Source organism: Mizuhopecten yessoensis, unplaced genomic scaffold, assembly GCF_002113885.1.
Source record: "Mizuhopecten yessoensis strain PY_sf001 unplaced genomic scaffold, ASM211388v2 scaffold11069, whole genome shotgun sequence".
Lineage (NCBI taxonomy): Eukaryota > Metazoa > Mollusca > Bivalvia > Pectinida > Pectinidae > Mizuhopecten > Mizuhopecten yessoensis.
In genome coordinates, this window is record NW_018408864.1 from 1,388,374 (window position 1) to 1,412,181 (window position 23,808).

The 23,808-nt window shown below is 36.2% G+C and overlaps 1 protein-coding gene across 3 annotated transcripts in view; it reads left to right on the plus strand.

Moving 5' to 3' along the window:
* The first annotated feature begins 1,536 nt into the window (after positions 1-1,536).
* Positions 1,537-23,808, plus strand: part of LOC110465335 (calmodulin-like protein 2) — a 25,596-nt gene continuing 3,324 nt past the window's right edge. Inside the window, exons 1-5 of one of the 3 annotated variants that reach the window (XM_021521081.1) lie at positions 1,537-1,703; positions 5,789-6,052; positions 20,401-20,587; positions 22,385-22,412; positions 23,588-23,734. In XM_021521081.1, the coding sequence (XP_021376756.1) occupies positions 20,414-20,587; positions 22,385-22,412; positions 23,588-23,734 (349 nt within the window). In that variant the 5' untranslated portion in view covers positions 1,537-1,703; positions 5,789-6,052; positions 20,401-20,413. Of the gene's footprint in view, positions 1,704-5,788; positions 6,053-19,715; positions 19,868-20,209; positions 20,227-20,400; positions 20,588-22,384; positions 22,413-23,587; positions 23,735-23,808 lie in introns of those variants that run through there. The other 2 variants (XM_021521083.1, XM_021521084.1) reach the window with 2 other exon arrangements.

Genomic DNA, 23,808 nt, shown 5'->3' on the forward strand with positions numbered 1-23,808 from the left:
TGTTTTACGGTTGACGCTAGTTCTCTGGTGGTTCGGAAGTAATCTGGATTGATCCATAACGCCCTGTGCGTCCCGAATGCATTCATCCGATATAGTGCAGGTAGGTATCATGTAAACAGTACGTAGAATAATTAAGATATATATTCGTAGATGGAGCAATTGTTGCCATTTCATTGTCTTAATGATCTTTAAAATGCCTAATGAAGAGCGCTATGCCATATTGTGTGGAAACAGGTAAGCAGATAATGCAAGGTTTAGATAGAGCTAACATCACTTTATCTGTTTGTGGTAATACAGGTAAGCAGCTAATGATAGATTAAGAGTGGACTTACCTCATTTGATCTGGTTATAGTAATTATTGCTCGCTGAGGCAAATACGGAAAACAGATTAATATAGAAACCCTTACTAGTACAAGGAGAACAAAACCAGGTGTTCCAAAATGACGACAAACGCCATGTAAGGCCTGGTCGAATCCAAATAAGTTAATACAACGAAAGTGAAAATACAACTTGCCAATATTCTTCATAAACGTTCATCTCTTGAAAGTCTGCGTTGTCAGTTTATTCGTCAGCGGTCCACCTTTGTCACAGACTTATTGATACTCCGAGCAAACACTTGAATAACTTATCAACTGTGGCATATTAACACTGTATGTTGGCGAAGCAGGGGTGCTACTTACAAGAAAAGGAAAACAGATGATTTGAAAATTGAAATCATCTTGCTTATCGTACTACCAAAAGGTTTTGTTTACAGTGAATATTTAACTAATAAAACAGATAGTGGTGATTTTATTATGTCGTCAAAATAGTTTGGCTCTTTGCAATGTTGTTGGAAAGACACTGATGATACATTCTAAGTTAAACACTATATCAAGGAAGTATTTTAATTTGGTATAAGTCTGTATTCGCGTGGTGCGTATTTTCTATGTTTTCAATATTGTTTTGCCATACTCAATTGAACATTATATGTATTCTTTGAAAAAGAGTATTATATATACATATAATGTACCTATACATGTACATTGTACCTATATTTAAGCACGTGTCTATATACACCAAAAAATAAATAAAAATAAATAGAAATATTACACATTGGGAGAGGATTGTTGTTTCAAATACTCTTCGCAAATGTATCTATTATTGACTAAAAATCGCCACTTCTATTTGTGGGCTTACTTTACGACTTTTGTTGTAATTGTATTTTTACTTTCCAACTAGCAATAATAGAAACAAAATATTACGTGAGTACGACTATGATTTATCCGTGGAGAACCACAGCCTCGATATCGGCAGTAATGTGTCGCATTGCTGTCCGGTCAAAGAAAGCGCACCTGGGCGATAAAAAGACCATTAATCATCACCAATCAATTTGCCTGAATAAATATACAGAGAATGTTGGACATCCTGGCTTAGTGTCAAGAGTGACAGGTACATCTACAGAGGAGTACTCTAGGAGGATCAGAATTGACCTGGACTTCAAGCACCGGGTTAGTAGGCAGGAGTCAGCCAGATCAATACAACAATGTTTGTCTATACATCGCTGAGGGGAGTGATATCAAAATCTATAGATATATTACAACGCCAATCGGTGCAGGAAACCATATTATCGACACATTTATTTTTTAAATTTGCCTTAAAGGAGGAAGTAATCGCTTTCCACTGACGCAGGTGCAATTGCGATATAGGAGGATCCGCGGCACAATGTAAGATATTTTAACTGCCATTGAGAAGCTCACCTTTAAGTAAATTTTCTGAAAGGGAACAAGATGTTGATAATGAAGTTTACCTCCTTCTAGCAACCAAGGTGAATGTCAGCTATATCAACGCCAAATTTGATTTTTCTATCTAAAACATTATCACAACACCTTTGTACAATCTTTACTTGTTAAAGAAATTACGTTTTCGAAAGCTCGCGAAATAAGTTTTCTGTTCATGTTTGTGTTCAAAACAAGCATTTATTATCACAACATCAAGCGAATCCCGACTGTAACAACAAACGCCAAACAAACAAAATATCAGAGTTTAGCCACATTGTAACTAATCTGTTATTGCACGAATCGGTTCAAAGCAAAGGTCAATACTCACTTGACATACCAGGTACAGAGGCACCTATCTAGAAAGTCATTGCTTCGAATCAAATAGAGAAACAAAGAAATCTATACCATATGCCATTTCCTTAAGGACAAAAAGGCGGTAATATACAGATGTGTCATTCTTTGTTGACATACTGAATGTCTATGTCTATGTCTTACGTTCAGCCTTCCAGTTTTAAGATTATGCTTTCTTATCTTTCCTCACCTGTGCAGGTTCATTGTCTGTGAATAATTGCAATTAAGTATTGCGCTGCAACAGTGCATACGCCAATATAGCATTTTTTTTATTAATTTCTTACAAAAAAATTCTCTGCCAAATTGCGACTGAGATGCTGTTATAATCTGTGTCCAACTCCTGTTATTCAAATGAACGTCATCAAACTATTAATGTGTGTTATCAGGTGTTAACGTTACAGTTGATAATTTTATTACTTCTGTGTAAGCATCAATCACTGTTTACGTTGTTTGTCATATCCCTTGGTTCTTACATTATTATCTTGGCGTGGAACTTGTTACTGTTTTAATTTTTTTGAGGAGCTTTGATTTAAGTTTTTTTTTATATTTTTGAAAACAAACCGATTTCAGAGCATACTCTGATACACCGTTGTATAATGTAAAGTAGTAAAATTAGCACATTCTGCAGCGTCAACTGACAGTTCGAATTTTGGACGCAAAGTCGATATACATGAACATGTGTAGAAACTGAGAAAAGACAACAAGAAAGAAAAGAGCGCATTATCCCCTTAAAACCGTCATAGTACTCTGTCACGTTGAAACATATTGGAACCGAACTGTCTGATTTCCTGTTAACGGAATGATATATGTGACCTTTATAAAGGGAAATGTTCGAAGTAAATGGCAATTCCTTGTAGCCACTGATGGTATCAGATCATTTGAATGCTTCACATGTGTTGCGTTATATCATACTATATCTACATGTATGTGAATGTTCGTTCGACCTATGTTTCTCAGCATGTGTGCATACAACACTGTTCATTCCTCACAGAAGATTGGAATATTTTAAAGCAAAAATAGAACTACATGTACCTCGCGCGACACAGTTTTAACAATTTTAATGAGACATCCATTTTACATCGTATACTAGTCTTAAAATGTCAGCAAGACATGGTTCATGAAATAGCGTGTATTATTTGGGTTAAATGAACCATACTGGCTTATTATGTCAATAACATCATCGTATATCCAGTTAAATGTTAAAGCATTTTTCATGTACGTGTCAGTTTTAAAGAAGTGACACGTAATATGAATAATAAAACGCTATTGCATAATAATCAGACGGATATTGCGTCCAAGATTCAAAGTACATTTAAGATGTTACTCTACATTGAATTAGGATGTATCGTTGTTTTCAAGTAGTTTACATAAACATGTATGGTGTCTAGTTGATATTGTCTTAAGTTGAGTAAATAAAAGCAAATAAACACTATTGAAGAAAGGAAAATTATTCTGAGCAAAACATCGGTGGCGAATGCAGGTGTACAAACACCTAACCACCACATTATCAATTTCAACAGGAAAATGCGAGAACAAAGTCCAACGGAACAGATATTAATGTGACACCGAGACAACAAAATAACAGGAAATATAACAAATCCCATGAAAGATAAATGCAAACAGATGTCCTGCAATGGTAAGCGTTTCGTGTTAAACATGTGATGTCCTTCCCTGTTTTAACGTGAAATCAGGAAAAAAGATTGTAAATCACAAACAACTCTTAGACAGAAAACAAGTACCTGATTACAATAGACATTGAGGAATTTCACGGCATCAAATGAGTTTCTGATGACGACTGAACAATATCTTCCCGACAGGTATCTGACTAGAGACTATCACAGCTATTGCTGATGCTATAGTACATTTGCATCACATATGACACCAAATACCCCTGGTAAGTTGAAGCGTTCCCTTGATGGGTGACTGTTTTATTTTGGGTTTTGGATTGATTAACGGCCTATCGAAAATGTGAATCATTTAGGACAAAACAACAATGTATTAATAGACTCTCTCAAACATGAATACATCAAGCTAAAATTGAAAATAGGGTAAAATATGCTAAAGATGTACACATGCAAAATAGCACACGCGGTTGTGGTACACTTTATCGTATTTTATCGTATACATCAATTCGGTGTAATTAAGAAGTACTCATATCATGATTTCATAGAAACTGCATCAAATCAATTTTTAATGGACGGTACATTAAAAAATATGTCACGTTTTTGTTTGAAATCAGTTCATTCAATCATAGAATGGCTGACTGTAAATGGTTGATCACATGCATGACAATCAGGCTGGTCTTCTTGTATAATGTAACGATGTAGATATGGCCTATGTGCAGTCGCGAGATGACAACTTCTTCTTCTCTGGGGTGTACTTGTTTCACATTAAGCAGCATTAGGTTGAATTGTATTTAACTAATTTTTTCTGTCTTTAGATAATTTATTTTGCCGATTTTTCAATACGATTTGGTATGGCAGGTTTACAATGAGAATAAGGAAAATTGATATCTTTCTACTGTAGGTTAAGTGTTGTTACAGTTCTATCTACCTCACGTACACATCAGGTAAGAGAATGGGACGTCCTGTATAAAGTCTGCTGCTCAATACAAGTAAGGATGCGGGACATTGAAAATATCGGATACAGTGAAGCACAGGCCGACTGAAATACGTTATTGATAATCAGATGATCAAGAAAACCTTCAAAGTGAAACCAGATAATAATAAAAACCGTCAAAGATGATAATCAAGGTAACAATGAAAACCGTTAAAAGTGAACGTCCAGGTACTTATGAAGCCTTTCAACGTGAAAAACCAAGTATACATGAAACACTAACACGTTAAAAATGTTAATCATTTAAAACCAGGGCTCATATTCATACACGAATGTTGTCCTCGCGGTTAAAAAATCAAGTAGAAACATTGAAAACAGTTTTCGGCTGGTATTCTCACCATGATTTATCAATATAACTAACAATGATAGTTAGATAACTATCTTAATGATGGATAATACATGTATGTCATTTGTTAGGGTTTATTTAACACATTGTACAGTCTACCGCCCTCCTGTACACTTTTGTAAACAAAGGTTTATTAGCTAGCATACAACATCCAGGTTTAGTCAAACAAACAGGTTTTGACCCCAAACCAAAATGTAATAGTTCGTCAATTAATATATAAAATATTAAAGATATTATAACAAATAACACTGCATTAACAGACTATGCTTGGATCTTTTCTATTATCTTTTCCTTTTCAGAAAACAATAAAAGAGCATTTGTCCTTCTTGACTTAATGATAACATATAAACCAACAAGACAAAATAAAATCAAAGTTGACAGGAGAAAATAAGACGAGCAACCAAGGACACATAAGAATAAAGACAAAAACAGCATGCACCCATACTAGTTAATCTGGTGATATCTTATACATAGTATGGTCGTAACGACTTGCTAATATGCACTTCAAATACGCGATACCCAAACAGCATCGAATGTGTCGCTCAAGGTTTTTAATTCCTAAACCGATGTAACCGTTTTAGGAAATATGCATTCTAAGATGATAGAGGCAATGGTTACGTCATTCCTGTTATGAATAAGAAATCGTCAAGTATTTGGCTTTCTTACTGACGCACAGTTTTTCTTGCCTCAAAATAAAAAAACCACTATTATTTTGCAGCAAATTCTGTCCAATAGGTCACATGACGTGGAAGAGCGGTGGGCAGCAAATGGCGATAGAACAAAGAGGTTTAGCCGAGAGGTAAATGTGCTGCCATTATCCACCGGGAGCTTATATCAAGCCGTGAATACTAACGACGGGAGACAAAGAGCGCGAGAGACGTTGGACAGTAGCTTAGCGCTAGTACAGGGACCACCCAGGGATCTCAGCCACAAGGCTCGTCAGTCTCCCACAGGACGCAAGGAAAGCTCCGGACAGCAAAAGGTAGGCTAGCTTTTCTACACGCACATACTTTTTATCCTTAAAAGATCGATCTTTTTCGTTCTTCCTTAACTAACTACCTGAAATTCCTTACACTAAAAAAGTCATAATTAGACCAAGAGAAAACAAAACGTTGAGAACATTTTTATGGGAAAAAACGGTGATAATTATAAATAGGAACTGTCACGTTCGTATTTCGAATCGTTCACAAAATATTATTGTGCGTATATTTTATTCTTGTATTTTATGCATAGTGATTTTATATGTCAATCTGATATCTATTTTATGACAAGACGCATTCTAAAATAACAAACTTATGTAAAAACTGTTATAAGATTTCTTTGCTATTAAATACATATTAACATCCCCGAACTCTATTTGTTGCGGAAGGGAAAACAATTTACAATTTCTGATTCTAAAATTTCTATCAACGTTTTGTTACTTTTTTCATTACGTAATCAGAAAGCATAGTAAAGCTGTATTTGGCGTCATTGACATTACAAATTGCCTAATCAACACTTCTATATAGCATCAAATGTTTCGAACAGGCGCGTTCTATTCTCGTATTTCTAGCAGTTATTTTTGACTTGGTTAAAAGAATGTTGTCCCTGAGACTGGCCTTAGCTTTGTGGCTGGGATTTACTCGTGCTTTACAGGTAACACGTATTGTAGTTTGTAACATTATAAAGGGTGTAAAAGGCATATAGCCCTCCTATGTATATGTCGGGACACTTAAGACAACGAACTTTATTTCCTTAATTCCCGAAATAATGATATGGTGCAGTAAAGTATTTCTTTTTGTTGGCTTTCGGCATTGAGCAACAACATATTAAAACAATTGTTATAGAAGTTGTACCCTACATAATTGACATTATACTATACACTTTAGTAAAATTCTATATAAGTTTTTAATGTTTTACTTTTATTTTTTTGAAATTGTACTAAGCATTATTCGTCTCTGCTGAGCGTTGTAACTCGCTTAAGTCACATTGTTACTACCTGCGGTTGTAAAGCTGTACATTAATCGGCATTATAAATTGTACTGTAGTAAAGTTGTATATTATTTGGCATTATACTAAATACTGAAGTGAGGTTATCAATTAACTCGCATTATACTATCTTATATTACAATATATTGAAGTAAAGTTGTACATAAATTTTTGTTAAACTATCTACTGTAGTGAAATTGTACGTAAATTGTTGTTATACTATCTACTGTAGTGAAGTTATACGTACATTGGCGTTATACTATCTACTGTAGTGAAATTGTACGTAAATTGTTGTTATACTATCTACTGTAGTGAAGTTGTACGTAAATTGGCATATACTATATACAGTATCACACAAGGTCATCCACTGATGATGTTTTAGAAATACGATCCAACCAAATAGCTTATATTGTGTGAAAAAAATGTTAAATATAACTTACACATGTTGTTGTTACTTGTGTATATACATAGTTCTATGTAACTGTTTCAAAGCTTTTAAACGATTTAGTATTTCGGGTCTCGTGTGCCCCAGCTCCCTCAATAATAAAAATACACAGAGAAAAAAATCTGTTTCTGAAATGTACAATTTGGAAATCAGAAAACTTTCAATAAATACATAAATGAATGAATGAATATTATCATTTCACTAAAAATATTGGTCCCGAATCTTATAGAACTGGATATATGATTGGATACTACAAGAGGAATATGTTTATTTTCATTTTCATCACATCTCTCACATTTAATATGACATCTAAGAAAAAAATAGTCCTGAGTTTCATGTAATATCATTGTACTTTGAACAAGTATAGTATAGTGATCAGTTTATCTTACACACCCATAGTGAGTAATTGGATGCTTATCACAAGAACAGTTTAAGTTACAGAGATCACCTTAAAGGTTTTGCGCTAGTTTAATCATCTGTGTACGGCATGCAACGACGTGCAATAAGCAAACAGCTTGATTACTTACAGTAACACAGTCAACTATAGCATTGCTATGAAGCAGAAACATTACGGACCGAGAACCGAGCCACGGGTACCCCTGTCTTTACATACCTGGGTATAAATACATATACTTTTGTTCTCTGTCAGCTGTGTAGTAATTTAATGTTTTGGTAAATGAAAGCTCATTTTCATTTCTGTACGTTGTTAATTATTTAGGTGTTGGTGTCCTTGGTGAACGTATGAGTGTCCACTGCTTGCGTATGCAGACAATTTCCGCTTAAATAGGTCGTCTGTGATGAATGTATCCCCCTAGTTAATGTCTTGACTATACGCTCGCTTAGAAAAATAACATTCGATTCCCGTGAAAACGTCAACGACACGCCTAATTGGATTCTTACAGTGTTGACGCCACAATTGCGGGATGCACTGCAATCAATGTGTCGTGTTACAACCAGAACCGGAATTGTCTCCGATCCTTTGCCGTCTATTTAATGCGATTTCAAAATGACTTCGCGCTAACTATCCGGATTAAAATTATATCAAAATCAAACATATTTAGTATTCTAAAATAATAACATTTATATTGAGATTCATAATTAACTTTCGAGGACATAAATAAATATCTGATGGCCGTTACTCACAATAATTTACATCTGTAAAATATTTGAAATATTCTGCAAAATAAAAGCAAGATCTGGATTTTTCGAGAGGTATCTATGAATTATCATTAAAAGGGCTATGGTAGCTCTGCGAAATCCTCGTTATATTTCTTGATTCTTTTATGCTGTGGAATACTTCATCGGGAATATACCACAGAAAACGTTTACCGCTGTCTTACATTTCAAAATGTTTTTGGTTATATTTCTCCCTCTATTTTTTTAATTGACATCTCACGAGTGATCTTAGTTTAGCCATTTGTCTTGTTTATGTGGATCGACTTTTTATCAAATGATTCATATGTATGACAAACCCGTAACTAAAACACTAAATCGATTAAACAAGGGCAGACTATGAACAAAAAGTCACATCTGATGGAGAATAGACTCATGTGATCCGGAAGGGTAAGCGTATTTTGTTTCATTTGTGACACTACCATGTAAGTCCAGGTCAAACCAAGTAGCGTTCTAAAAATATCAGGATAGATACATGGAAATCACAAGGCAAACTGTGTGAGCGAAACGGGAATTGTCAAAGTAGATATCGTACAAGAAAATAGTAATATCATGATGTTGGCCATACAAATTGTCTAAATTCTTCAGCATATCAACATATCTCAAAGTATTGCGTGGTGAGTTTGTTTATAATATTCTGAGTAGGCTGTTAATAAGAGTGAATCAACATGTACAGGGAATAATCGTAGGCAAAGGAAGAAGGATGATACTATCAAGAAAAGAAATATCAATGTTCGGAAAATCGTAATTGCAACGTTTATGGAATGTAATGTATTCAGCCATTCTTGTTGTCTATGTTGTAATCCAAATCAAGGTAGTCGGTTGGTGTTGAAGAGTATGTATTCTCCGTGATTTAAAGTTATCAAATTCCTTGACCAAGGCTGATGAATTACTTGTTGTTTGAAAAATGACACTGTTGATGTATCTATGTCTTAATGTGCTTTGCGTTGTCATGTATAATCTATCACGGTCTAGCTAACGGCATCATTTGTATATTTGTCATGTATAATCTATCACGGTCTAGCTAACGGCATCGTTTATGTAGTTGTCATGTATAATGTATTTTATAGTACATGTATCTAGCTAAAGAAAACATCTTTATAGTCACGGTCTAGCTGAAGGCATCATTTATAAAGTTGCTATGTATAATATATCACGGTTTAGCTGGAGGCATCGTTTGTATAATTGCCATGTTTAACAAATCACGGTCTAGTTGGAGGCATCCTTTATATAGTCGTCATGTATAATCTATTATGGTCTAGCTAACGGCATCATTTGTATAGTTGTCATGTATAATATATCACGGTCTAGCTAACGACAAAATGTGTATAGTTGCCATGTTTAATCTATCACGGTCTAGCTAACGGCATCATTTGTATAGTTGTCATGTATAATCTATCACGGTCTAGCTAACGGCATCGTTAATATAGTTGTCATGCATAAATTATTTCATAGTATCTAGCTAAAGACAACATCTATATAGTCACGGTCTAGCTGAAGGCATCATTTATATAGTTGCCAAGTATAATCTATAACGGTCTAGCTAACGGCATCATTTGTATAGTTGTCATGTATAATATATCACGGTCTAGCTAACGGCATCATTTGTATAGTGGTCATGTATAATTTATCACGGTCTAGCTGGAGGCATCCTTTATAGAGTTGCCCTGTATAATATATCACGGTCTAGCTAAGGGCATCATTTGTATAGTGGTCATGTATACTTTATCACGGGCTAGCTGGAGGCATCCTTTATAAAGTTGCCCTGTATAATATATCACGGTTTAGCTGGAGGCATCATTTGTATAGTTGCCATGTTTAACATATCACGGTCTAGCTAACGGCATCATTTGTATAGTTGTCATGTATAATCTATCACGGTCTAGCTAGAAGCATCATTTGTATAGTTGTCATGTATAATATATCACGGTCTAGCTAACGGCATCATTTGTATAGTGGTCATGTTTAATATATCACGGTCTAGCTAACGGCATCATTTATATAGTTGCCAAGTATAATCTATTACTGGTTGGAGGCATCCTTTATATAGTTGTCATGTATAATCTATCACGGTCTAGCTAACGGCATCATTTGTATAGTGGGCATGTATACTTTATCACGGTCTAGCTGGAGGCATCATTTATATAGTTGCCAAGTATAATCTATTACTAGCTTGAGGCATCATTTGTATAGTTGCTATGTTTAACATATCACGGTCTAGCTAACGGCATCATGTGTATGGTTGTCATGTATAATCTATCACGGTCTAGCTGGAGGCATCATTTGTATAGTTTTCATGTTTAATATATCACGGTCTAGCTAACGACATCATTTATATAGTTGTCAAGTATAATCTATAACGGTTTATTTGGAGGCATCCTTTATATAGTTGTCATGTATAATCTATCAAGGTCTATCTAACGGCATCATTTGTATAGTTGTCATTTATAATCTTTCACGGTCTAGCTAACGGCATCATTTGTATAGTTGTCATGTATAAGCTATCACGGTCTAGCTAACGACATCATTTATATAGTTGTCAAGTATAATCTATAACGGTTTAGTTGGAGGCATCCTTTATATAGTTGTCATGAATAATCTATCAAGGTCTAGCTAACGGCATTATTTGTATAGTTGTCATGTATAATCTATCACGGTCTAGCTAACGGCATCGTTAATATAGTTTTCATGTATAATTTGTCACGGTCTAGCTGGAGGCATCATTTATATAGTTGTCATGTATAATTTGTCACAGTCTAGCTGGAGGCATCCTTTATATAGTTGCCATGTATAATTTATCACGGTCTAGCTGGAGACATCATGTATATAGTTGCCATCACAGTTGTATGTGATATTTATTATTAAAGTGCTTGTCATGTACAAATATATCATGATATCTCGTTAACGGCATTCTTCACTTTGTAATAATAGATAACATATGTCCGGACCTAGTTAACCAGTATTTGCCTAATTGCCATAATTAACTAAATCACGATTTCGAGTTAAAAGTATCCTTCCTTTAGATGTAATGGTTCATGACATCTCGGTTAAGGTATCGAGATATCCAGAAATCTTTGATACCTTTTCTTGATGTCTTTCAAACGTTTAATGCATTCATGTAGTTGTGGGAATATCACAAATCTTTTTTTTTGTTTTTTTTTGTTAGATCAATAGAATATCACGTATCTTAATGTTATAGCTTTTCTCTTCATTCCAGTTTAAAAACAAAAACATATTTTGTTTCTGTTTCATTACATTTATTATTCAAATAAAAACACTGCATGAGTTAATTTCCAGTTTTGACAAATCCATATTGTATTTCTTGACCCCGAATTCCAAATTACAGTTATCGATTCTTATAACTTGATCCTGGATTTATACCCTAATCGCGATATGAACTAGGCTTGCTTGATAACCAATGTAATCCTACCAATAAATGTATTCATACACCTTCACCTTATTTCAGGTTTGAAACTTTGCCAATTTTAGAGTAGTTGTTTCGAACTATGCATGATTAAGATCAAGGCGAAACGTGATCATTGTGTCACTGTATATATCAAGGGTCCCCGTGCGACTGCAATAGGCTGTAACTACACATCGGAAACTAATATATCCGGCATGACTATAGCTTTGATAAATCATTTCTGAAAAGAAAACCATACCTTACGGGACCTTCATTAAAAAGAAAATGAAGCACAAAATGCAAAAAAAAAAATAAGCACCAAAAAAAAAGGATGTCTACAAGTGCCATTGCAGCGGGTCCAGACCCGGATTCCTACATATGACGTTAGATTGTTATAATGTCGCTCTAGCCCACTTAGCTACCTGGTCTACGGTAGTCTTTTGTCCGAGCCGCGCTACAGCTGTGTCCAAAAAAGAAATAAAAGGGAGGTTAATGTTTATAAAAAAAAAACAGAGTGCATTGGGTCAGGATTCCTTAATTATATATAAATATCCCACCAATTGGTATAGTACTACGACGTAGAGCGAGTTTATCTGCAGCTGGACACAGTGTCATATTAATTGCTGATAAAACAAAATCATTTCAGCGATCGTTTGTTTTACAATGTTGAATGTAATTAGGGTGCTTATTCCAGTTAGAACGCCTATATAGAGGTATATAATTCAGTACTTATTCTCTTTTTGAATAATCAAATTCAATAATTGGAAGGGGTATTACCAAAAGTATTTGCCCGTTACGAATTTCGGTGCTAACCCTAGATACAATGTACTGAACCTGGTCGTTCTAGCTAGTATAGTGCACTACCACCAGTCATACAGCTAGTATGAACACATTGTATCAATCAGTCCTACCAGACTTGTGGTACACTGTTTGTAGTAGTCTGGTCCAGGCTATTTGTTTAACATCGTGAATCCGACAGTATTTGAACACGACGGCTGGGGGATGGTGTCTGGAGTGCTTTGCGTAATGATAGCTCCCTACTACGCAGTAAGGAATCGGCCATCCGAACGTGTTCCGAAAAGTCATTACACATAAAGCAGAGAGGGAATAGTACCTATGCTGATGAAATCCATTTATAACATCGCATTCACAAATTTTCACTACAATAGGCCATTTATTCTTAAAAACGTATTTCGTTACCATAATTTCTCCCAAACAGTAACGCAGTGGCTGATGTATTCAGGAACGGTATATATATATGATATATTGGTTTAAGAATAAATTATCTGCTGTCACCAAACTGTCTACAGCTTATAACGTGTTTAATATATACCTTTACTCTAGTGCTGAATGTTTACCTTTACTCTAGTGATGAATGTTTACCTTTACTCTAGTGCTGAATGTTTACCTTTACTCTAGTGCTGAATGTTAACCTTTACTCTAGTGCTGAATGTTTACCTTTACTCTAGTGCTGAATGTTTACCTTTACTCTAGTGCTGAATGTTTACCTTTATTTCGGAGCATTTAAGACACGGACCGCTATTGCCTTGACGTTAAATACCACTGATGAACTCTTAATGTGTAAAACAATTGTTATTGATAAAAATAAGTGTTTCCAGATTATTGCCTTATTTTCCCGGTATCTTCCAAGAGACTTCCGTTTCCGTTGTTCATATCTTGCTCTGGTTTTTTCGATTTCGAGTTCGGGTAACGATTGTGCTTACTCTCCGGTGCTTACTCTTGTCGGTTTCCCCTATAGGCGCCATTATATATATATTTTTTAAAACGTAATACAGGAATGATTTATTAAAAAAGAAATATATTTTTCCTCTTCAATGAGTATGTAAAAACAATATAAATATTGTTTATTCGAAAGTTTCCCTGTATCTGAAGAAAGAAAACAAAGCACTGAGCAATTCATTTCAATTTAGAAGATGATGTGTATCAGAGCAAGTGATACGATATTTTGAGAGGCTGCTCAGTTTCCTCACGAGACTTGATAGTTTTGAAACTGTTTGGCCGGTGGTAATGACGGTAGAGGAGGGCAGGCGATGTAAAATATACTGTTTCTCTTTTAACACTACAACAGTGTAAACCTCTCCTTAAATAGTCGAAATGACGTCATCAGCATGTATCGCCTGTCCAGACTGACGTGACACCCAGATGTAATGGGAAATGGATGTGTGTGCTATAAGCCATTGAGTATGCATGCACCAAACTTTTTTTTACTTAGGTCAAAGGCCGATTGACTTAGTATAGGAACTACATCGATTCTGTTCCCACATCCTCCAGCCGCCTCGCTTTGGAATGGCTTCTCACACCCAACAGTGATCACCTATGTTCGCTGCACGTTACTTGCCGTCACCCCCGGGTCAGTCCGTCCCAAAAGGTGTCTGTTATCCCGGCCGACGGGGACGACAGCTAACACAACATGTAATGAACTGACGGACCGTCATTACGTACACAATGCATTGGAGAAAAGATAATTTAGGTACGATCGTATATCTTATGACACCTCGTATTCTAGCACGCGTGTTTACGTAAGGAATTTAATATTTGCTCCCTATAGTCTATACTTATCTAGTCATTTATATGTTTTCATGCAGATACGTTTGCGTTTACAAACGCATAAGCATCAAATACAATATTTCTCGTATAATCTTAGTAGTATTCTTCCATTGTTTGTAATCAGGACTGTTACTCAATGTCTGGCTTATCAATGAGCCTGCAATGTTAAGGTCAAGGTTACCGTGACATCAGTTATGATCGTGAAAAATAATTCCTCTCAAAAGTTATGTTGACTGTGGAGTGTTTCCCTTCGATGAAATATGAAGCAACCAAAACCAAAGTTTTCAGGCTTAGAGTGACTTCTTCTGTCGAGGTATTCGTACGCCTTCCGGCCCTTAATTCTGAGACTATTTTTGATGTTGATTATTTAAAAGTGTAGGCTTTGCAATGTAAAGATTCTGAGTTCGATTTTCGCAGGTTTTTTTCCTGATGCTAACATGCATGGCAACATTTGATGATTACTGAATACTTACTTTGAAAAAGACTTCAAAATATTCGCAATAGTGCTGATGGTAATGATATGGTTTGTCCTGTTGGTACCCTTTACCTCAAGGACTTTTTACCTCTTACAGTATTTTATTATTTCAAAACTACTTCCATTCAACCTCTACTGTAAACGACATAATTCAGGTTAAGTTACGCATAAGACGAATATATTTTACGGAACACTTGCGATATGCCAATACTTTGCAACAGGATTAAATAAAAAAATCAAGCAGAAACACAAACAAAATGTATCTTAAACGATTTTACTCTACGGTATGTAATTAATCCTCCAACAAACCTTTGTGGTAAAATATGGGAAGTTTTTAAAAAACATATCAGTCGAGCAGTATTGATTCGAAGCGACGTTAAAAGTTTATAAAATAGCAAAATGAAATTTAAGCACAAAAATAGAAATTCGTCATTCTCTATTCAGTGTTAAGAACATTATAGCCACTTTTCGAGATATTGATTTTTCTAAGATAAAAGCGGGAAAATAGCCGTAAATCCTGATGCCACATTAAAGAAAATGAAACAAGATATGTGTCCAATTAAGTACCCAACAGAGATAAGGTTGAACATCTGTCGCAATTTCCTACATATATTCGGGATTTTCATGTAAAGGTTGAACATTGTGGCAAGTTTTCTTTCCACATAATCATTTCATTTCAATATTGACTTTTCGATTTCCACTGACGTGTCAAATAAGACACGTTTGCTGAGGGATGTTTTTTCGTTTGTGCCAAACTTTTAATACCTTCCTCGTATGATATAGGTCACGTTACTAAATGCTCTGATTCCAACACTTGTATATCATAGAAACGACGCCTGATTAAGTCTCCACGTCTTGCATGTCAACAAGAACGGCTCTGGATCCCGTTGTGACCTATAGTGTATTACACAACACGAACTATTTGCCACGGGAATGAGACTGTTGCCCTGATTTCAATTATTGAAATTCAACAGCTGCTGTGCGGAATGTCTAATAAATCCTGTTTTACGGGATCTCCTAAAGGCACGTGCACCAGACACATACATCTCGTATGTACCTCCAATTATAACACGTGGCTAAGGTCAAACCCTAGGGTCAACCTGTGTGTGGACTTTTTCTAATTCTACCCGAGAACCATTTAGAGGAGGCATTATCCCAGCTATAACAGTATTTGTTCCATTAAGGCAACTTAAAATTATATTCTTGACACACCGTTTCAGAGGTAGCAATATTTCAGATATTGCAACATTGTTCCGTGCGTGAGCTCATTGTTATAATAATAATGACGGACTAGTTTGAAGTAACTTTATTCCAGTTAATAGCACTGTTTGTCACGTGGATGAGCGCATTTTTATTTTGTTGTACAGTACTTAGAGGTGACATTATTCCAACAGTAACACTGTTTGTCCCCTGAGATAACGCATTTTCAAACTTGCCACATACAATTTCATAGGTGACATCATTCCAAAAATATCACTGTTCGTCCCGTGAGTGAGTGCAATGTTGTATTGTTGACGTAGTAGGCGACATCATATCAACAACAAAAGCTTGTCCAATGAGCTAACGCATTAAATACTTTCATACGAGTCAAAATCATAGCTACATGCATAACACAGTTTGTCTCGATTTTTAATACATTGTTTTATGTCGACTTATTGTGTTAGAATTAAATTAGCCAAGCTTCATTGTCACACTTTTAACCTTTACTTGAGTAGAAAACGCCATTGTGGCTCACATTTTGAACTGGGTTTTGTGAGGCCGTCGTTGACTGGCTTTTTCTTTCACAATAATTCAATAAGAAGTCCTTGTCTACCCGATGGACGTGACACTTGAAGGTATTGAAACAAATTCTAATATGATATCCTGTTTGTTATTGAATGTTGCAACTGATGTTAGGTATTCTAATTGTATACGGCCTTTGATCTACTGATTTTGGTTATTCTTTCGAAGCTAACGAAAAGAGGACTAACATAAACAGCACAAAACAAAAATCAAAGACAACACGATACGTACATTTATGTACACACCATCAACGCGTGCGACATGAACTCAAAGACAACACGATACGTAGGTGCACACCATCACAGCGCGAGACACCATGAACTCAAATACAACACGATGCGTAGGTACACACCATCACAGCGTGAGACACCATGAACTCAAAGACAACACGATACGTAGGTGCACACCATCACAGCGCGAGACACCATGCACTCAAAGACAACACGATACGTAGGTACACACCATCACAGCGTGAGACATCATGCACTCAAAGACAACACGACATGATACACGTAGGTACACAGCATCAACGCGTGCGACATCAAGAACTCAAAGACAAAACGATACGTAGGTACACACCATCACAGCGTGAGACATCATGAACTCAAAGACAAAACGATACGTAGGTACACACCATCACAGCGTGATGACACCATGCACTCAAAAAAACCACGATACGTAGGTGCACACCATCACAGCGCGAGACATCATGAACTCAAAGACAAAACGATACGTAGGTACACACCATCACAGCGTGAGACACCATGCACTCAAAGACAACACGACATGATACACGTAGGTACACAGCATCAACGCGTGCGACATCAAGAACTCAAAGACAACACGATACGTAGGTACACACCATCACAGCGCGAGACACCATGAACTCAAAGACAACACGATACGTAGGTACACACCATCACAGCACGAGACATCATGAACTCAAAGACAACACGATACGTAGGTACACACCATCACAGCACGAGACATCATGAACTCAAAGACAACACGATACGTAGGTACACACCATCACAGCGCGAGACACCATGAACTCAAAGACAACACGATACGTAGGTACACACCATCACAGCGCGAGACACAATGAACTCAAAGACAACATGATACTTAGGTACACACCATCACAGCGTGAGACATCATGAACTCAAAGACAACATGATACGTAGGTACACACCATCACAGCGTGAGACATCATGAACTCTAAGACAACACGATACGCAGGTGCACACCATCACAGCGCGAGACATCATGAACTCTAAGACAACATGATACGTAGGTACACACCATCACAGCGTGAGACATCATGAACTCTAAGACAACACGATACGTAGGTACACACCATAAACGCGTGAGACATCATGAACTCAAAGGCAACACGACATGATACACGTAGGTACACACCATAAACGCGTGAGACATCATGAACTCAAAGACAACACGATAGTAGGTACACACCATTACAGCGTGAGACACCATGAACTCAAAGACAACACGATACGTAGGTGCACACCATCACAGCGCGAGACATCATGAACACAAAGCCTGAATCGGAACATGATAACACTATTGTCCAGTAACGGTACGTGGAATAAAGATTCTTATAAAGAGATTTAAATAAGGGAATCTGTATATATCTCTTCTTCACTCTAATGTTATCTTTACCTCTAGAAGAAGAATAATCGCTGAAAATTCGAAATAAGGAGAACCTAACCAGAAAGCCAAAATAAGCATGTATTGCAATATATGGCCAATTTGTCCGATTATGATTCCTCAGTAGTAGCAAGGTAAACATAATAAAAAAAAACAATGTCGAGAGTGATTCACAACATATACAGAAATACAGAAAAAACGAAAATGAGCCTATGGGATTCACTTTAACGTTACAAATAACCAACTTGCCCTTAGCTCACTCAATCCGATGTAGCCGTATCAGTATTAGGACTCAAAGGAAATACTTCAGAAATAGAAAAAAAAAAAAACCCGATGATTCCTGTGTAATGTGATCGATCTTCATCCGAAGAAAAAAAATAAAAATTCTATTGAAAACAATTGTACATTTTTCTTCAACTGTTGGTTTTGTGGAATACCTATCGATAGGAATCGGGAAAAAGCAGAATGCCAATACTAATTCCCCCTCAACAATTATTGAGGATAAGTCTCTACAATACATCGACGAATAGCCAGAACATCGTTTTAATTTTTTTCCGGACGTATTTGAAAATGTCCTACTTATATGGGTTCCAGAAAAATACAAAATTTAATGAACAGTATGCTCTAATTTGTGAAAGCATCCCGAATGATTGGTTTGGTTTAGTATTGTTTCACGTCCTATCAACAGCTATGGTTATTTACGGACGGCATCCCGTAGGAAAAAAACATCAATACAGCAATTGCAAGTACAGAAAGTCCTCAGCTCGGTCGATGGGAAATATAACGACGGACGCAAAATGTGGTGCAGTTACCGCTTAGCTCCTTCTGTACGTTAATTTGTTTTAGGTTAGTTGAGGTTGTTTATAAAGAATTTCATGCTGTTAAAACATACTGCTGGGTTTTCTGTAATATATTACATTACCTGTTTATATGAATTTTCTGTTAAGCAGTGTGTTATGTGAGTTGCCGTGTTCTCACTATCAGATTAGCTTTCCTCTGTTAGTTATGACGTGCTGAGGCTAATTAGGTTTATCGTCTTACTAACATTAAACGTAATAAAAGCTTGCCTCTAAGTTTGTTAAGCATGCGCGTGTGAGTGCATGCTGGAGACGATAGGTTGATGGAGTTGTTACCTCGCGATAGAGTGGGTCAGACGCCCCCAGTACTACCTCAGTGAACAAATATGCAACCAGATCACTTAATGCTGACTATTAAGCAGGGAATAGCAACTACATTTTTAAAGAACTTTGAAATATCTCGAGCTGAGGAAAAACAATACCATCCCTACTAAGGTAGTGGTTCAGAATCGGCACAGGTGAATATTGTGAGGGAGGAAACACAACAGTTTGTACAATGTCACTTTGAGATAATGGTATCTAGAGAAACCTGTTTGTATTATGGTATCATAGTTGGTTTATAACCTAACCTCAAAATTAGATGCTTTGCTTTCTAAATTGAAGTTTTCCTGCAAGTAAAATGATATGTATTCCTGTTATTGAAAATGAGATTGTTTAAAAATTTTTATAGACGGGGTCACAGGAGGTAGGACCACGAAGGTTGGCCATGATAAAATCGCAAGACTAGATTCTTATCTTTGCCGTTTTACTTAAAATTGTTGATACAGAAACACTTGTTTGTTTAACAGGTTTCAGATCCCCCTACTTTGAAAGAGTGGTAGGTATTGGAGCTATATGTCAACAATCCATTAACAAGGTCAGATGACCATCAATAAGATATAATGTAACAGGTTCCTTACTGTAAAACTCTTAGAAAACATGCATATACATATACCTCTAACGTCGTGATCTACAAACATGGATATCTTTTATTGATTTATTGTATCAACAGAAACAGAAACAATATGCAGACGTGGATCTACTGGACATTTGTGGTCACACTAGTCATCCTTCAGCAGACGATGGCCACGACCTTGACCAACCTCTTCAACAAAAGCGTCCTCAAAGGCTTAGAAAAAATACGTAAGCGACAACAGCACGGACCAGAACCTGCAGCCGCCTTCCCTTCCGTCAACCAGGTATGCACGTTCTAGTTCCCGGACAGTATGTTCTTTCCGTACACTATGTTCTTTCCGTACACTATATTCTTTCCGTACACTATGTTCTTGAATTCCACTTCATTAACCAGTATATCACGTACATTGTAGAACAAAATCAAGTATTCACGCCTGTCATTTCCTTCTGTCATCTAGATTGAAGCTCACAGAATGTTTTCACGTTCAAAATTAACAGCGAAAAATCAATTAAAAAATCTGAATTAAAAATTAGATTCTAGAAACAATAACTCCCGTCTTTAATAGGCATTGTATCAAATCAGTTTCATAAAAACACAAAGATATAGGTTTGAAGTATTGCACGGTTATCCCAATTGCATTATTGAGTGATTCAGTCTTCAATACAATTCAATTGCGATGTTTTGACCAAATGTTGGTGTAAACAACATGCTAATATCTGTATGTTTTATTGATGTCATGCTTAATTGCCGCTATAATGTTCTGAAGACTGATACATATTTGATACACGATTGTTTTCAATGAAAACGTAAATGTTTTAACAGTTAATAGATTCATTAAGGGGTGGTGGAGTGTTTTGTTTAGTGTGGGTTTATTTGTTTAAGTGTCATATTGAAAACTAAGGTAATTTAAGTACTTACCGCCAGGTTTGTAATGTATGTGTGCACTTGTGGAATGTTTACAGAAGGTAATATGTGTGCACATGTGGAATATGTACAGGAGGTTGTATGTGTGCACGTGTGGAATGTGTACAGGAGGTGGTATGCCTGCAGGTTTGGAATGAGTACAAGAAGTTGTATGTGTGCACGTGTGGAATATGTACAGGAGGTGGTATGCCTACAGGTTTGGAATAGGTACAAGAGGTTGTATGTGTTCACGTGTGGAATATGTACAGGAGGTTGTTTGTGTGCACGCGCGGAGTGTGTGCAAGAGGTTGTTTGTGTGCACGTGTGAAATGTGTACAGGAGGTGGTATTTGTGCACCTGTGGAATGAGTACAGAAGGTTGTTTGTGTGCACGCTTGGAGTGGTTACCGGAGGTGGTATGTGTGCACGTGTGGTATGTGTACAGGAGGTGGTATGTGTGCACGTGTTGAATGTGTACGGGAGGTGGTATGTGTGCACGTGTGGTATGTGTACAGGAGGTGGTATGTGTGCACGCTTGGAATTTGTACAGGAGGTGGTATGCTGGTGTATTTACCTCCGTGAAGAGTACTTTAGTTTGACTGGTAGAATAGTTTGTAATGCATCACCGTTTATGGGAATTTTTGTGCAAGTTAGCGATGTGTCGTAGAAAATAGTAAAGTTGTATAAATATCCTATTCAAAATGTCTCGTCTCTAGAGTGTGTGGATGATGTGAGATTCCAGATTACACATTGGTCAATATTGTGTTTGTAGAACATGGCGCTACGTTTGGTTTCAGAGTTTAGATCGGACAATATTTTGTCTCTTCGGCGTGTTGATACTAGAGTACACGTTCGTCTATGTCACGTTTGATGAACAGAACTAAAGGGTAGGATTACAGAGTACAGTTAGGGTACGAACCCATCGTTAATACATGTAGTACGAGCATAACCAATTATATATTATATTGTTATACATTTATATATATATATATATATATCCTCGTTCCGTAGAAAATTCTATTTATATATATATCCTCGTTCCGTAGTACATTGTAATAGATATGCCCTTGTCTCATAGTACGTCGATTTAGATGTGTCCTCGCCCCATTATACATTTTTCAAGGTAAATTTCATACAATTTAATGAGTATAAACATTTTTAATGGGTCTCTTTTTCAGATCTGCTTTGGTCTTGATCAGCTAGAAGGTAAGTTTTAATATTTATTATTTAGCTGATGCTACATTGTATTCTTTCATGGACAAATGGATGAAGGATACTGTAGTGTGCAGTCTTATCAAAAAGATCGTATTGCAATTGTATAATAATATATTTTTCCTTACAATTTACAGGGACCATTTTGCTGTGGTACGGCTTTACGGTTAGATTTCGTAGCCCTATATGGGCGGTATTTCTGCCCACAAGCACCCAGAATGCGTAATTCCAATGAAGCTTAACACTAGACCGTAATATCCAGTACATATGGAATTATCCTAGAGATGCCAAAATGTTCTAATTGGATGAGTTGAATTTGTCAGAAACCTGAAGAACGAGATCTTAATATGTTATAATTTGTTATAATATGTTATAATATGAAATATGTTATAATATGAAATATGTTATAATATGAAATATGTTTTAATATGAATTATGTTTTAATATGAAATAGGATATATCAAAGTTTTTCTTTTTTCGCATCAAAGCACGCATCAAACGTTTGCAACGTTTCAAGACCGACTGATCTCTTTGTTAATCTAATGCTTGAAACGTTGGTATGGATTATGAGAGGTCATAGCTTGACAAAGGGACTACTCCATTGACACATTATGTGTTGTAAATTTGATAAGGCAACTTAAGTATTTGGATGATATTTTGTTATTTCAAGATATTACGGAAAAATGAATATGTCAGATAGTTCCAATTTTAATTGATTACTCTAAAGACAACTAATCTAAAATTATACTGTATTTTGTTTTCTGATCAGGTACGAATTCCTTATAATAATAGACTTACTATTTCGAATTCAATGTTTTCAACTGCCGAAATTGTCAATGTTTTCTTATATTTGCAATTTCTCATGTGTTTCGGTCCGTTTTTTTCTGAAAAAGGGCTCATATTTATCATTCAGGAATAGTTTTGTCAAATTTTGGGTTTCTGTGTTTCCTTGATGATAATGTAGGTTTTCATTGATGCCTTTATTTTTCAGTGATGAAAATATTGTAAAAGGGCAATGATATAGAAAAGTTAATGAGAAAATGATAAAGTATATTTTTGAATATGATGTTTGGGGATCAGACTCTACCGTAACACTACTTGTTTTCTTTAGTAAACAAAGGCCATATTATGATATCGACTCTCCCAGACGCTTTGTTTTCTGTCCTCAGCTTACAAGGATCAGTTTGCCACTTTTATCGATCACAACAATGACGGTAGAGCCTCGTTTGAGGAGATCAAGCACTACCTCCAAAAGTACAACAACAAGGTCACAGATGACCAGGTCCGGAGCTTCCTTCTCCGACGGGACACCAATGGTACGTGTATACAGTAAGATTGCCGTAACACACACACACAGATACCCACATTCACACCCACATATACCCCCCCC